The following is a 17,324-nucleotide window of genomic DNA, read 5'->3' as shown; positions in this document are numbered from 1 at the left end:
TCAAGTGGAATATTGCAAAAATCTGAAACTTTTGGTCAAAAAAGTAAGCTGACAAACAAATAAATGCTTTTACTACTTCAAAATTACACTATTGCAATACTCTTCTCTGTGGTTGCCCTAAATAAACTTCAATTAGTTCTGAACACAACTAATTGTTCCTGTCCTTATCCACCTGGTCATGCAGCTTACTTGGATTCTGTTTATAGACATGTGCATTTATTAATTATTATAATCTTCTACTCTTACAATCTTCACCAGGCACAGCCAGAAGGGGACTGACCAACCCTCAGAGTCTGCATCCCTAATCCACACTGCACATAAACTTCATGAAGTTCATGCTTGCTCTTTCGGGATTCTGGCTGGGTATCTATAGAAGCACTTTCTGATGACTTTCAGATCACATTCTGATGACTGGACATTCACCTGCAGAATTCTCTGGAGAATAGAATTCATGGTTCCTTAAATGATGGCAAGTCTTCCAGGCACTGAGGCAGCAAAGCATCCCCATATCGTCACAGTACCACCACAATGTTTGACTGTTGGGATAATGTACTTAATGTGAAATGCTGTGTTTGTTTTACGCCAGACATAACAGGACCTATGTCTTCCAAAATGTTACTTTTTTAACTTGTCTGTACACAGACATTATCCCAAACAGTTTGGGGGTCATCATTGTGCTTTTTTTAAATGTGAGATCAGCACTACCATTTCTCTTAGCTGCGGTTTGCGCCTTGCAATTCTCACATTAATTAGATTTTTTCTCTGTATTTTTTTCGTATTTTTGAATTATGAATGTTGACCTTAGCTGAGGGTAGAGAGGCTTGCAGTTCCTAAGATGTTGCCCTGGGTGGTTTTGTGACTTCCTGGATCATTCGCCGCTATACCCTTAAGGGAATTTTGGTGTAGGCCAGGCACTTCTGGATTCACCATTGTTCAAAATTCACCACTGTTGCCATTTCAAGATTCACCACTGTTAAATTTTGTATAAAGATCTGAAAACATTCATTGTGACAAATATGCAATAATAGAAGAAACCACTAAGGGGGCAAATACGTTTTAACAGCACTGTCATTAAAAAGATTTGTTATTGCTTTCTGACTATTTTCAGGAAGGAACATATAAGTTAGGAGCGATCTAAGTGTAATTCTCCTTTCAGATAAGTACACAAATAAAAAATGATCATTACATTTCGTTACACTGTGTGATAGCTACACTAGAATAAGAGTTGTTGAATAGAGTGCACAGGTCTTGCTACCTGACTCCAGCCAAATTGCAGAGGGGGACAACATTTTGGCCACTCCTTCACAAGTTGAATGTTTCAGAATTGAAAAATAGAAGAATTTAGAAACCATAGTAGAAACAGGAATAACGTACACATACATATATTGAGTTTGTAAATAATGTGCTAAATCTGTCATTACCATGTGGTCCGATGATTCCTAATGGTCCCATCTCCCCTTTGGCTCCTGGACAACCTGGTTTGCCATCATTACCCTGCAAGTAAACATCCTGTTTAGCTCATCCATTTAGTGTAAAGTGACGTTACCCCTATCTTGGCTCACTGGCATTTTCCCCACTAATGAGGGTTTCTTTTCCCCACCAAAATAATTTGAGGGTTAATAAATAACAGGTTTGTTCTACAGTGAGTAAAGGGATTCTTGTAAACCAGACACTATGCATATGTGTGCACAAACTTATTTAGAGTGTGATGCAGTCAGTTAGATATTTGTATTGGAAATATCTATGGGTATATCTATGGGAATGATCAACAAGAATATCAACTATACCTGATATACCCCCTAATATAATACCCACTGATAAATGTTTTAAATGATATATGGCTGAATACTGATTTGGATAAAATAATAGTTCTGGTTCTATTAGAACTCAGTGCTGCATTTGACACTGTAGATCATAGAACACTTCTAGACAGGATAGAAAATTGTGTAGAACTCTCCAGGACAGTCCTGAATTGGTACAGGTCTTATTTAGATGGCCGTAATGATTTCCACAACACAAGCCATTGCTTTCCTTTAGTCTGTGGATCTTGCCTGTTTCCCTACATTTGTTTCCGCAGTTTCCTGCCACAACCAAACTTCAGTGACAGAACCGGGACGTCCACTCCAAATTGGTCTATTGGTCAACTGAAAATATAGACAACATATACTTAACACAAAGAGAACAGACCCAATTGCGCCACAGGCCACACCTAAATTCAGTTTTTTCACATTGATGCCAATTCCACCCTGTTTGACCTAGAATGCTTCATTTTTCAAAATGAACAAAAATGCTTCAAGAACCCATAAAGATTGCCCTCTTGGATTTTTCTGTACAGTGGAAATTCATCAAAACCTGTCAAAATGTACTTAACAATAAGTCAGATTGACCTGCCCTTTGGCATAAAGATGTCTCATACATGCCTCCCTTCAGGTTGAAAGGGAATAAGATACATTGCAAGATGGTGACAAACTGGCTGACCAGTGTAAAATAGAGTACTCGGTTAGTTAATCCTGTCATTCTTGAAGGGAGGATTATGTGCTATCACTAGTATTCTAACTCACACCAAATCACGAGTTCATACTCTTTTTGGCCCGCTGAGTAACTATTGAGCTGGAATAAAGCATTAATAACTAATACCTCATTATTTGGTAATTATTTTGTGTCTCCCTTAAATAATCCTACATTAACAGTTACTAATTAATGACCCGTTGGTAGCTCTAAATCATTAATAGCTGATTACTAATAATTAACGAATGCTGAGGTAAGTGAATTAACTCACCATTAGTTAATTAAATAAAATGATAAATGATCCTACCTTAACAATCACTAATTAATGAAACATTTGTTTGCTCTAAACCATTTAGAACTGATAATTAACTATTAGTTAATATAAATGAATGATGTTAAACTATCATCACCAAGCCAACCTTATTAATATTGTATTCAATCGTTTGATTATCTTAAGAATTGTTTATATTATGTAGGCTATTGTTCATGCAAACAACTAGCTACAATAATGGATATCCTGTATCAACATTAACAAATTACATTACAAACTGTTCCTACAAAAACAACATGATTTTGTCTTGTGTCAACTGTTAGTTAATGCATTTGAAAATCATTAAAAAAGTAAGGGTTATTACTATTAATAATTTGTTCAGGTCTTAGTTTGTCATTTGTTCATGTTAACTAATGTATTTGTTAATGGTAGTTCATGAAGCCTTATAGCAAAGTGTTACCAAAAAGGTAATTGAATGAGCTCTAATTAAGCATTCAGGTAAGAGGCAGTCAGATATAAATGGTGTGCTGCATTAGGCCAGCCATCTGTATTCATGATACAGCACTGAATCTTGTGCCTTACAATATGAAAACGGTCTGTTTGTTCATTCTGTGCACGCAGGCTAATGTTCTTGTCGCTTGCTAGACAATTTTAGATAATTTATCCACATCAAAGAAATAGAACTGGAATGACAGTGACTACTGGATTTTATTTTGTTTTGATCGTGCGGGGTCTGGCAGAAGGACCGGAGGCTCCTTTTACTGGCTTGGGTTGTAGAGAGCGATAGGCGCGGTCAACAATTACCGGCTTTGGGAAGTGAGTCTCGCCCAACAGTTTAGGAATGAGAGCACTTAAAAATTCAGTCGGATTTTCCTCTCCTTCGGGGATCCATACAAACTTGACATTATTGCACCTCGAGTGGCCCTCGCAGAGACGTCTTACTCCATACGCGGCACACTTGTGCCCCCCAAACAAGTGCATTATTGACCCACCATGATTGAATGTACAGATTGCTGTCTGTACTTATGTATGCTTTCATTTTGGTAGCAGTGTAAGGGGATGGATTCTCCACAAGGACATACACATCCTCAAAGTTCAGCTACGGCAGGGATTTCGCAGTATTTAATAATGTAAATAACACAGCAGATGCTGTATATGGGTCATAGGTGCCTAAGACTTGCAGTGTGTTTTCATACCTTTGTTTTTCATGTTTTGTGAGGTCATCTAAACACTCACGGGCTGTAGAAGTAGAACATTTGACCGGCTTGTGCAGTAGCTCCATAGAATTCCCAGTGTTAACCACCATGTTTCAACAATGCTTGCCCGCCAGGCTGTCAGAGCAACCACATGCCTAAAAACTATGAAAAGGTGCTGTGTGACTCACCGGTCTACCTTGTACCCCTGTCTGTCCTTTGAATCCAGGGGTACCTATGAGGCCCATGGCACCTTTGTTCCCCTTATGTCCTTTGAACCCGGGTCCTGGGGGACCAGGTGGGCCCCGTGGCCCCTGCATTCCTAAATACACAGAGGGTGGAGCAGAGTCAGATGTCATAAAATAAATGCTGCAAACCAAATAAGAAAAACAGAGAACTTCTGTTAAAAGTGGTGCTCAACAGAGAGAATCCATTTACTACCCATTTCCAAAAAAGTTGGGATGCTGCGTAAAGTGCAAATAAAAAAAGAATGTAATGACATGCAAATCATTTATCCCTATATTAAATTGAAAATAGTACAAAGACAACATATCAACTTTTTTGGAAACGGGATGTAAATAGGCTTTACACACCTTGGGTTCCAGGGGGGCCATTTGGTCCACGTTCTCCTTTTAGACCTTCAAAGCACATTCCAACCTGACCGGGACTTCCACGCAATCCTGTAGGACCAGGGCAACCTGGAGGGCCAACATCACCCAAAGGCCCTGAGGGCCCAGGAGGACCAAAGCAGCCAGGAAAACCCACAGCCCCCTTTAGTCCTATAGAAACAGTCAAATCACTGGCTAAGAATGGATATATTTCTGTAATGTTCAATACTTTTCTATGGAATGAGACAGTGAGTCATTGTTGGCAGCAATATAGCGTAAGAGACCCAGAGCGGCAAAGTTGACTGTAATAACCCTATTTCACACTTAATTCACATTGGGAATAAACATGGCAAAACAGCCTAGATGTATATTGTTTAGATATTATATCATACATATACAGTATGTAAGCAATAAAGCACAAAAGTATTGTATTGAGAATACAGTCACATGTAAATGGCCTTGTTTGGCCCGACATGATAGCGGTGACATTTATGGTAATTTAAACCGTTAATTTTGTAAGTAAATGAATACAATAAAATTGTTCCACTAAAAGATGTACTGAAATCTGGACAAAACTTGTTTTTTAGTTATATTTGTGATGTTGCCACAGACACTGCATAATTGTACTGTTATTATGCAAAACTACCACTTGTCCATCTATCAAATGTGTTGGCCATGCAGGTACGCAAACGTTTACGATTATAATAATAAATGCCTGACTTAAAAAGTGTTTTATAATGTACAACAAAACACCCTTGACCATCTGTGGATGGCACAGACTCACCGAATTGGCCCTTCAATCCATCTATGCCTTTTGGTCCAGTTTCAGTGTCTGTAGAGAAAACAGAAGCAGCGACTACAGTGAACACAAGTGGAAAAACCACAGACCTCAATCAAATACAACATATTTGGGATGAGAATTAATGGGCTATTCAAAGTGCAACTGTTCTGCACCAACCAACTCATGTAGGCCTCAAACCAGTGAACCTCTGAACACAAAGATGACTGTTTCACACAAAGCATTGTTACCCTCGCTCCATGTAAGCTGTGGCCCCTGCTGAGTAAGAGAAACTACTTCAAGGTCAAGTGCAAATGACGTAACTGACTGAAAACAGATTTAACTCCTATATGCACCAACCACTCCGGTAACTGCCGAGCAATTTCACACTAGTTACAAGAGCTTTTAAAGCTGCAAACAGCATTTAGTGGGTTTCAGCATTGAAGGTACTACTTGCAAGATTGCAATTTTTTTTCAACTTATCCATAGTGGCAAACAATACAACATAAATGTTTTTTCCTTTTCTGCAGTGCCCCCTTGTGGCCAACTTAAAACATTCATATATAAAGTAAAATAAAAACCCTCATCTTGTGTACCAAATGTAATCTCACTGAGTGACAAAGAACAACAGATATTGTGTTATGACTATTATGTGGCAAATGTTTGGCCAAACTGAATTTACTTGCATGTAACATTGCAATAGTTGTGTTCAGGACATTTACCACAACTGGTATTCAAATACAATTCAGATACTTCAAAAGACTGACACTATCAGGGCAGAAAAACACCTTAACACTAGAACCGCCAAATGTCTATGACAATTTGCATTTGAGTTTTCAATTAAAATAAAAACGCAATTTTGAGAGCTACACCTTCCTCCTTCAATTACTTTTCCTGATTAGGTGTTTTTTACACTGTTTTCAACTTAATCGGCCAACAGCCCACAGCACTTAACGTTGGTACTCAAATGGTACACCAATTGTTGCTTAATAAATCTGCACACTTATGCATTCGCCTGAGAAAGATCAAAACTCACTTTTCCTTTGTAAAACATTCAGGTTTGAGGTTCAATAATTTTTTTGATTGACTGAGAGTACTGTATTTCTTCATTAAAATAAATCTTGAGGAATACGATTTGCCTAATAATTGTGCACGCAATGTAGTTTGATGACGACCCTGTAGATTAACTTATGCTCTGGCTGGATGGTGATGCTGTGTCTCCTTTTCTGGTTTAGTGACTCTGCTAGCTATTCTTTATGATTAAATAATCATGGCAAAGTGTTATTCCACTCAATATTTGCCTATATTAGCATGTGATTGTAATTTCCATTGTATTTAGTGTCATTTAAATGACAATTATCCCCTCTTGAAAGTCCTTAGCCCCTGACCAACTTTTGTACATCTAAATGGCAGCTACCATTCTTGCTACATCTGCTTGCTACAGTCCTTAGAAACAAGCTTACCTGTCAAGTAGCTTGCTTACTAGCACCTTATGGTCTTTACATATGTAGCCATTGATAAGAACTTTAGCTAAGTGACAAAAATGTTAATGTGTGCCATGTCCTTGGAAAGTCAGATCACTTCCTGAATTCAATTAGAATTGTCCCCAACACTGGAGGAATGGTTCTAGTAGGGTTCTCTGACCTCCCATAAATCCTTTCTCTCCCACTGGACCAGGGATGCCGTCTCTACCCTGGGATCCTCTAGGACCTGCAGGCCCTGGATCACCAGCCAATCCTGGGTTCCCTGTGATATAGAGAAAGTCGTTAATAAGGTTATTCAGTGAGGGAAAAAAAAAATATGAGTGAAATAAGTATTTGATCCCCTCTCAATCAGAAAGATTTCTGGCTCCCAGGTATCTTTTATACAAGTAACGAGCTGAGATTAGGAGCACAGTCTTAAATGGAGTGCTCCTAATCTCAGCTTGTTACCTGTATAAAAGACACCTGTCCACAGAAGCAATCAATCAATCAGATTCCAAACTCTCCACCAAGACAAGTCCAAGGATGTCAGGGACAAGATTGTAGACCTACACAAGGCTGGAATGGCCTACAAGACCATCGCCAAGCAGCTTGGTGAGAAGGTGACAACAGTTGGTGCGATTATTCGCAAATGGAAGAAACACAAAATAACTGTCAATCTCCCTTGCTCTGGATCTCATATCTTGGAGTGGCAATGGTCATGAGAACGGTGAGGAATCAGCCCAGAGCTACACGAGAGGACCATAGTCACCAAGAAAACAATTGGTAACACACTATGCCATAAAGGACTGAAATCCTGCAGCGCCAGCAAAGTCCCCCTGCTCAAGAAAGCAAATGTACAGGCCCGTCAAAAGTTTGCCAATGAACATCTGAATGATTCAGAGGAGAACTGGGTGAAAGTGTTGTGGTCAGATGAGACCAAAATCGAGCTCTTTGGCATCAACACAACTCGCCATGTTTGGAGAAGGAGAAATGCTGCCTATGACCCCAAGAACACCATCCCCAAGTCAAACATGGAAGTGGAAACATTATGCTTTGGGGGTGTTTTTCTGCAATGGGGACAGGACAACCTAACTGTGTCAAGGGATGATGGATGGGGCCATGTACTGTCAAATCTTGGGTGAGAACCTCCTTCCCTCAGCCAGGGCATTGAAAATGGGTCATGGATGGGTATTCCAGCATGACAATGACCCAAAACACGCGGCCAAGGCAACAAAAGGAGTGGTTCAAGAAGAAGCACATTAAGGTCCTGGAGTGGCCTAGCCAGTCTCCAGACCTTAATCCCATCGAAAATCTGTGGAGGGAGTTGAAGGTTTGAGTTGCCAAACGTCAGCCTCGAAACCTTGATGATTTGGAGAAGATCAGCAAAGAGGAGTGGGACAAAATCTCTTCTGAGATTTGTGAAAACCTGGTGGCCAACTACAACAAACATCTGACCTCTGTGATTGCCAACAAGGGTTTTGCCACAAAGTACTAAGTCTTGTTTTGCAGAGGGGTCGAATAATTATTACACTCATTAAAAATGTGTTTTTCTTTTTTGTTCTTAATCCATCTCTCACTGTTTAAATAAACCTACCATTAAAATTATAGACAGCTAATTTCGTTGTCAGTGTGGAAACGTACAAAATCAGATCAAATATTTTTTTCTCTCACTGTACAAGTATGTGACTAAGATTTTGATGGCTCTTCAGTTGGTGTAGACACACTAGCTGCCATACCTGACAGTCCATTCTGGCCATGACAGCCACTGTTGCCTGGGACACCATCAAACCCTTTCTCGCCTGCTGGTCCAGGAGGCCCTATGAAAGAAAGCAAGAGATTTACTGACAAAAGTAAGTTGGTGTTATTTAGGTCTACTGAGGGCCCCAAGGACAACAGAAAACATAGTAACAAAATACTGATAGACCAGAGCATAGTAATTAATTAAATAATAATTATTATTTGTTGGTGGGTTATATGCTTTAATTAATAGAGTCAGAGGGGAAAGATAGAAGAGGGCGTTTTCACTGTAAGCGCAGTGGTCGGGAATTGAACCAATGATGCAGCAGTACATGTGCACCTGACAGAGTGACTTAGACCACAGGACAACATCTTGGGAGGCCTGAGGAGAGGTTTGGGAAGTCTAGCTCTAGGCCAGTGAGGTAACTTGTGACATCTGCGCTGCATGGCACCACAGCTCCTCTTCCTATCCGGCATTCCACCTCATCGGTGTACTAACCACCAGCCGGAGAGTGATGGCAGCGGACCCCGCGGATGCACCTGTTTTCACGTAGTCATTAGTTCAGTATATATTGGTTCTGTTACTCAAAGTGGATCCTAAATTATTTTTTGTTTCCAAGGTGTGTTTCTTAGATAGTCTTGAAAAGGTTTTACTCAAGTATCTGTCTTCCTTTTCTTACTTTTTTCACTGCCTTATTTTTACGCACACATTGCACTCGCACCGTCACTGTCACATAACTTTTCCCAACTGTTAAAACATAGGAAAAACAGTTACACTAATGTGGTTAACCTTAAGTAAGTACAGTTCTATGGCAACCAATGTAGGAATTTCACGATGGCCATGGCCTTCGTTGCCCTTCATTCTGGCTGTGAAGCCCCAAAGTCATTGTATGCTGTACAGCCACCATGGCCTTTGTGTGCCCATGCTACTCTCAAAATCTTGCGGTCGGCAGTCGTTTTTTTTGTTTGTAAGTTTGTTTGTAGTTTGCAAATGAGAACAACCACAGGAACAGAATATATGCAGGTAAGCAAGCTAGATAGTTATCAATAGATATTGGACTAATTTAGTGCTTAACTAAATAAACCCTCTCCGTTTTGGACGGTGCGTTCATGAGCTACTGGGAGGCGGGAAAGTTCCAATCTCTGAGGGGGAGAATACACCTGAATGGTTTTTGAGAGCCCCAAGAAGTAACGTTAGATTTGCCATCATTGGTGGTGAAAGATTAAAAAATGAAAATGACTTGCTCTGCACACAAATAAGTCACTACATTTGTTTATTTAGGTCGTACTCATTAGCGCAGGTGATTGTGATGTTAAAGGATACTTTGTGGTTTACTTTTGTGTAACTGAGGTAATGTTAGTGTTTTTTTCTTATCAGCAATTCAAAGTAGTTTATTTGTAAGCTCCAAATCCTCCTATTTCAATCAATGGCCTTTGTGCCCTAGCATGTGGCCTTGGTACCCTAAAAATGTTTGTGACATTGAAGGCCAAATGGCCTTGCCCCTTAAATGACAAATTTCCAAGCCTAATTGCAACATAATGTTGTACAACGACAACTAAATCAAATTTCTCAAATCTCGGCAGGGCATCAAATGCCAACCATAGCCCATTAGAGCCTGGCCAACCATGAGAAATAGCACATAACACAGGTTCATTTGCATAGAGATAAACAAATGTAATTATTCTATCATTAAGGGAAAATAAAATTGGACCAAGATTCAAGCCTTGTGGGACCTCCTTTGATATTTTCCAAAAGTCTGATACATCCCATTGTGCGAGTACATTTTTTTTTCAAGTAAGTGTTAATCAAACCAGCTTCAAGTAGCCTGATTTGGGCCTATTGATGACTTTTCGAATGAGCAACAGTGTCATTCAAATCCAAAGGCTCCACTACTGAGGTACATTTGTGTCATTTTGTTGAGAACAAAACTTTTTTCTTTTCAATCAAAAATGATTGTTCTGGAAAAAAAATTGGGAATTGAAGCAAAAAAATAATTGCAATCAAATATTTTGAGAACAAAAAATATATTTGAAAATGAAACTCCAGTTTAATTTTGCTATCAACCACCCTTCATTTTGACTAGACTGCCCCCTTTGCTTGTAGTGCAACTTTTTTTTTTATTGAGACACTATTTTGACCACCCACAGCTTTAGTGGGAGGTGTAGATATTGCTTGCCAAATGATCAGCCAAATGAGTGTTTGGCTACAACCAATACTCTTCAGACATTTCTTTCTGACACAAAGGAAGTCATAGCGGACCCCTTCAAAGAAGGACTGCGTGATGATGGCATCCAAAGGTAAACTGCACTGGGTGTTCTGCTGTCCAACTTCTACATGCAGTTGGGAGAACAGGGTATTTGAAACATTGCCAATTTTGCAGGTTATCCTTCTTACAAAGCATGTGGTCTGTAATTGTTATCATAGGTACACTTCAAATGTGAGAGACGGAATCTCACATTGTATGATTTTTTAATAATTAATTTTGTATTTTATTGCATGACATAAGTATTTGATCACATACCAACCAGTAAGAATTCCGGCTCTCACAGACCTGTTAGTTTTTCATTAAAAAGCCCTGCTGTTCTCCACTCATTACCTGTATTAACTGCACCTGTTTGAACTCGTTACCTGTATAAAAGACACCTGTCCACACACTCAATCAAACACACTCCAACCTCTCCACAATGGCCAAGACCAGAGAGCTGTTTAAGGACATCAGGGATAAAATTGTAGACCTGCACAAGGCTGGGATCGGCTACTGGACAATATGCAAGCAGCTTGGTGAGAAGGCAACAACTGTTGGCGCAATTATTTGAAAATGGAAGGAGTTCAAGATGACGGTCAATCTCCCTCGGTCTGGGGCTCCATGCAAGATCTCACCTCGTGGGGCATTAATGATCATGAGGAAGGTGTGGGATGAGCCCAGAACTACACGGCAGGACCTGGTCAATGACCTGAAGAGAGCTGGGACCACAGTCTCAAAGAAAACCATTAGTAACACATTATGCCATCATGGATTAAATCCTGCAGTGCACGCAAGGTCCCCCTGCTCAAGCCAGCACATGTCCAGGCCCATCTGAAGTTTGCCATTGATCCAGAGGAGGAATGGGAGATGGTCATGTGGTCTGATGAGACAAAAATAGAGCATTTTGGTCTAAATTCCACTCACCGTGTTTGGAGGAAGAAGGATGAGTACAACCACAAGAACACCATCCCAACCGTGAAGCATGGAGGTGGAAATATCATTCTTTGGGGATGCTTTTCTGCAAAGGGACAGGACGACTGCACTGTATTGAGGGGAGGATGAATGGGGCCATGTATTACGAGATCTTGGCCAACAACCTCCTTCCCTCAGTAAGAGCATTGAAGATGGGTCGTGGCTGGGTCTTCCAGCATGACCACGACCCGAAACACACAGCCTGGGCAACTAAGGAGTAGCTCCGTAAGAAGCATCTCAAGGTCCTGGAGTGGTATAGCCAGTCTCCAGACCTGAACCCAATAGACAATCTTTGGAGGGAGCTGAAAGTCCGTATTGCCCAACGACAGCCCTGAAACCTGAAGGATCTGGAGAAGGTCTGTATGGAGGAGTGGGCCAAAATCCCTGCTGCAGTGTGTGCAAACCTGGTCAAGAACTACAGGAAACGTATGCAATAAAAAGCAAATTAATTACTTAAAAATCATATAATGTGATTTTTCTGGATTTTTGTCACTCACAGTTGAAGAGTACCTATGATAAAAAATAATAATAATACAGACATCTACATGCTTTTTAAGTGGAAAACCTGCAAAATCGGCAGGTTATCAAATACTTGTTCTCCCCACTGTACAGTGTTTCCGCTGGAACACTTTGGAGTGAATGTTGTTGAGCTAGGGGGAGGGGCTTCCTGTAGTTCCTATAGTTCAGCTCATTGATGGGGGGTGTTGAGGGAGAGGCAAATGCAGGTAGCTAGACGCCCTCCTTTATTTGCTCCATCTCTTCTCTCCTTTATTCCTCTCACCTTTCTTCCTATTCCCCCTCTCCAGCTATTCTCACTTCCTATTCCCTCCATTTATTCTCTCCTCTTCCAATTCCCTCCTCTCCCTATTCCCTTCTTTGCTTCTCTTCTTTACTTTCTTACTCTTTCCTCCATTCCTCTTCCATTTTCTCCATATCTTTCTTCATCTCCTCTCTGCTCTGGTGGGCTACTAATCTGTTTCTCCTAATTAATAAGGCTTTTTAGGTTCAGAATTTAATTCAGAATTTCATCAGAATACCTTAAGTTACCAAACACTATTGTCCTTGCTCCCCCTTCCTCTTTTGCTGCAACAGAAAAATATTTCAACAGACAACTTAAAGAAAAATAACATAAAAAATGTATCAATTTACATCACACTTAATGTTGGATGAACAATTAGCTATCATGAAAAATAGTACTGTTAGCTAGCAAAATTTGCTTTGCCTTACGTCATTGTTTCTCAGTATAACTGGGAATACGATTGTGTCAGCAATATTGATCGCTACATCTTAATGAGGTGAGAATAAGTGTTTTAACTGAAAGGTTTGCTCATTAATGTAGTCAAGCAAACAAACGACTGATAGCTTCAACATGCGTTTCTAGGATGGTCTCCTTCCTTCTACTGAGGCATACACTCTAAAATAATGTGTTTTCATTTGTTTTGATGTGTCGAAGGTCCCATGGAAAGTCAATGGGATCAGAATGGTTGTGTTTTTATTGTAGAAAATGGTTTTCTATACTAAACAAATTGCATTAAAAACATTACAGATTTACATCAGTGGAATGATGCAATTTACAGATCTGAAGTAAAGGGACAATTGGAAATGGTTCTTGACACCACTTACTAAAATAGCTGCCCAGATTTAGCCCTTATGTCTATCAATCCCCAATATTTTTCTGAAAATGTTGACATGTTTGTGTAACCATAGGATGTGTGTATAGCTGAGAATATCAACATTTTAGTTTTAGCCTGTCCATGAAAAAATAGAAAATGTTTTTATGTTGTGTGTTCTAGCTTGTGCCTGAAAACCTTCTTTCTCTCCAATCTACATTCTGATGAATTCCTCATAATCTCCCAGGTGTATTTTATACAGAATACCTTCACTGTGCACAACAACATACGTGCACATAAATTGCAGTTATAATAGGCAAAAGCAGTATAGGCGGAGATATCAATTTCTTCAAGTTGCTGCCAATTGTCAGACATGCAACAAGGACAATAATCTACTATGTTCTTGTGAAGTTTGACCTATACCCCGTACGGTACAATAAAACATATCAGCCTATTCTGCCCTTTAGGGGGAACAGTGGAAATCCAATCCCTACAGCTAAATGTCCACAATATCATGCATTTAGTTACTGTAGTTTGCTGCACTATTACAAACCTGATTCCAAAAAAGTTGGGACACTGTACAAATTGTGAGTAAAAATCTCAAACTTATATTTCACAATAGAATATACATAACATATTGAATGTTGAAAGTGAGACATTTTGTAATGTCATGCCAAATATTGGCTCATTTTGGATTTCATGAGAGTTACACATTGTCCACCCTGAACAAATCCTAATACATAATTAAAAAATCCACCAGAAATAGTCTCACTATGAAAGATTCACACTTTCCAGAAAGCTGGTCTTTGTTAACGCCCATATAGCGTAGTTCACACTCTCTTAGGCCTTAACCACACCCAGCTATTTAAGTATTCAAATGGGGACACTCTGGCTAAACTGGTCTGGTTGGTCTCTAATAAACACATACTACAAACCCGATTCCAAAAAAGTTGGGACACTGTACAAATTGTGAGTAAAAAAGGAATGGAATATTTTACAAATCTCATAAACTTATATTTAATTCACAATAGAATATAGATAACATATCGAATGTTGAAAGTGAGACATTTTGTAATGTCATGCCAAATATTGGCTCATTTTGGATTTCATGAGAGTTACACATTCCAAAAAAGTTGGGACAGGTAGCAAATGTACAGATAAGGAACAGCTGGAGGACCAAATTGCAACTTATTATGTCAATTGGCAACATGATTGGGTATAAAAAGAGCCTCAGTGTCTCTCAGAAGTCAAGATGGGCAGAGGATCACCAATTCCCCTAATGCTGCGGCGAAAAAATAGTGGAGCAATATCAGAAAGGAGTTTCTCAGAGAAAAATTGCAAAGAGTTTGAAGTTATCATCATCTACAGTGCATAATATCATCCAACAATCTTTGATATGGAACAATCTCTGTGCGTAAGGGCCAAGGCCAGAAAACCACACTGGATGCCCGTGATCTTCGGGCCCTCAGACGGCACTGCATCACATACAGGAATGATACTGTAATGGAAATCACAACATGGGCTCAGGAATACTTCCAGAAAACATTGTCGGTGAACACAATCCACCGTGCCATTCGCCGTTGCCGGCTAAAACTCTATAGGTCAAAAAAGAAGCCGCATCTAAACAGGATCCAGAAGCGCAGGCGTTTTCTCTGGGCCAAGGATCATTTAAAATGGACTGTGGCAAAGTGGAAAAGTGTTCTGTGGTCAGACAAATCCAAATTTGAAGTTTTGGAAAACTGGGACGCCATGTCATCCGGACTAAAGAGGACAAGGACAACCCAAGTTGTTATCAGCGCTCAGTTCAGAAGCCTGCATCTCTGATGTTATGGGGTTGCATGAGTGCGTGTGGCATGGGCAGCCTACACATCTGGAAAGGCACCATCAATGCTGACAGTTATATCCAAGTTCTAGAACAACATATGCTCCCATCCAGACGTCATCTCTTTCAGGGAAGACCTTGCATTTTCCAACATGACAATGCCAGACTACATACTGCATCAATTACAATGTCATGGCTGCTTAGAAGAAGGATCCGGGTACTGAAATGGCCAGCCTGCAGTCCAGATCTTTCACCCATAGAAAACATTTGGCACATCATAAAGAGGAAGGTGCGACAAAGAAGACCTAATACAGTTGAGCAACTAGAAGCCTGTATTAGACAAGATTGGGACAACATTCCTATTCATAAACTTGAGCAACTTGTCTCCTCAGTCCCCAGACGTTTGCAGTCTGTTATAAAAAGAAGAGGGGATGCCACACAGTGGTAAACATGGCCTTGTCCCAACTTTTTTGAGATGTGTTGATGCCATGAAATTTAAAATCAACTTATTTTTCCCTTAAAGTGATACATTTTCTCAGTTTAAACATTTGATATGTCATCTATGTTGTATTCTGAATAAAATATTGAAATTTGAAACTTCCACATCATTGCATTCTGTTTTTATTCACAATTGTACAGTGTCCCAACTTTTTTGGAATCGGGTTTGTACAACCCAAAATGATCTTGCAAAGCCTTTTGGTTTTGAAAAAATATTTTCATGGACTAATCCTGGAATATTGTTTTTGCAACATTTGGACAGCCTAGCTAGTCACCTACTGTATGTTGTAGCACGATGTCCCTGATTGATTTATTTTTATAGAAATGCCCCAAATCCTAACTCAATCACCGGTTATTATAATAATCATGATCATATTTTTAATATTAATAAACATTGTTGAAAAGTAGGATGTGTTGAGATAAATAAAGTTTAAATAATGCTGATTTAATAACCATGTATTTCTATGTTTCTGTTTTATAAAATTGTATGCTGCAGCCAGGTTAGGAAAATAAGATTGAATACAATAACTATCAAGGTTCAAAACTCCATCATACTGTTGTAATTCTCACACCTTGTCTCTGGGAAGAGCAGGTCAAGACCTCCTTTTGTCTCACACTCACACAGTCACTCTTGACTTTTCACCTGTTTTATTGAGAGAGATAGGATTAAAACCCAACAATTAACATGCAAAAGAAACCACCTCCTATACAGCATGAAGAAACCTTCTGTCTCCAACCCCCTGATGTCCCAGACTAGGTTAGGACAATAGACTCTGTGCACCAGCGTAGTGAGGAACTTCCGCTTTTGTCTAGAAGTCGGTATTGCAGTTTCCGGTTTACTTACTATTACTAATCCGCATTAGTAAACACCTAAACTCACAACAAGATGAGAGATTCGGTTGTACGGAAAAAAAAAGCAAATATAATGTACGTGGCTCATTTAGGTTTCAAGGTTTAAGTGGGGCATCATTTTAATCAGGAGAATGTCCTCTTTTTAATAAAATATGGTTCGCTCCATTCAATGACTTCAAACGCTAGACTAGAAATAGTCAGAAAAGGCGATTTTTTTATATACTTCCACGTAACGCAGGTTTAAGTGCAATTAATACCATATAGCAGATAAGATAGAGTTTAAATCCCTTGTTCCACTTGCTTGTTGGAGCAGGGGACCAGGCATCAACAATTCAATGGACATCACTAATGCTTGTTTTAGGCAGGTCTTGGAGACATCTACTAAAAACTAAAATTTTGGGCGACGTGGGTGATGTAAACCGGAAAATGATATGCCGACATCTGGCTAAAGCGGAAGTTTGTCCATACGCTTGTGCACAGAGCCTATAGAATGTTAATTCCTGTAACCAAGAATCTGTTGATCTGTAACCGAAAATGACCCCAAGGGGGCAGAGTTTAGAGCATGTCCTTCCTCATTGGACAGCGAAGAAACCAACAAGATTCGTCCAACATGTCACCATGCCAACAAAGAGCCAATAAGGATGGTTTTTACTCACAAGAGTGAAAAGTAACTGCCCCTGGGGATAGAGAAATAAAACCGGTAGAGAGAGATAGATCTGGGCGAATAGATGTGGAAACTTGAGGGTTAAAACAACTATTTACAGGC

At 39.7% G+C, this 17,324-nt stretch overlaps 1 protein-coding gene and 1 long non-coding RNA gene across 4 annotated transcripts in view; one reads left to right on the top strand and one right to left on the bottom strand.

Annotated features, from left to right (window-relative positions):
• col4a3 (collagen, type IV, alpha 3) overlaps positions 1-17,324 on the bottom strand; it is a 303,630-nt gene that overhangs the window by 33,792 nt on the left and 252,514 nt on the right. For both annotated transcript variants that reach the window (XM_029119708.2, XM_029119709.2), the window contains exons 39-44: positions 8,558-8,638; positions 7,003-7,104; positions 5,365-5,412; positions 4,566-4,751; positions 4,164-4,294; positions 1,422-1,494 (exon numbers count right to left, since the gene is read on the bottom strand). In XM_029119708.2, the coding sequence (XP_028975541.2) occupies positions 1,422-1,494; positions 4,164-4,294; positions 4,566-4,751; positions 5,365-5,412; positions 7,003-7,104; positions 8,558-8,638 (621 nt within the window). The remainder of the gene's footprint in view (positions 1-1,421; positions 1,495-4,163; positions 4,295-4,565; positions 4,752-5,364; positions 5,413-7,002; positions 7,105-8,557; positions 8,639-17,324) is intronic.
• The window catches only part of LOC114839327, a 41,995-nt gene that overhangs the window by 21,368 nt on the left and 3,303 nt on the right, over positions 1-17,324 (top strand). The window contains exon 3 of one of the 2 annotated variants that reach the window (XR_003781817.2): positions 259-773. The exons of the other annotated variant lie outside the window; for it this stretch is intronic. This is a non-coding gene — a long non-coding RNA (uncharacterized LOC114839327). Of the gene's footprint in view, positions 1-258; positions 774-17,324 lie in introns of those variants that run through there. 2 annotated transcript variants of the gene reach the window in all.

This window comes from Esox lucius, chromosome 1 (assembly GCF_011004845.1).
Source record: "Esox lucius isolate fEsoLuc1 chromosome 1, fEsoLuc1.pri, whole genome shotgun sequence".
Lineage (NCBI taxonomy): Eukaryota > Metazoa > Chordata > Actinopteri > Esociformes > Esocidae > Esox > Esox lucius.
The sequence above is the reverse complement of the archived record's forward strand: the minus strand, read 5'-3'. Positions and strand labels throughout refer to the sequence as shown.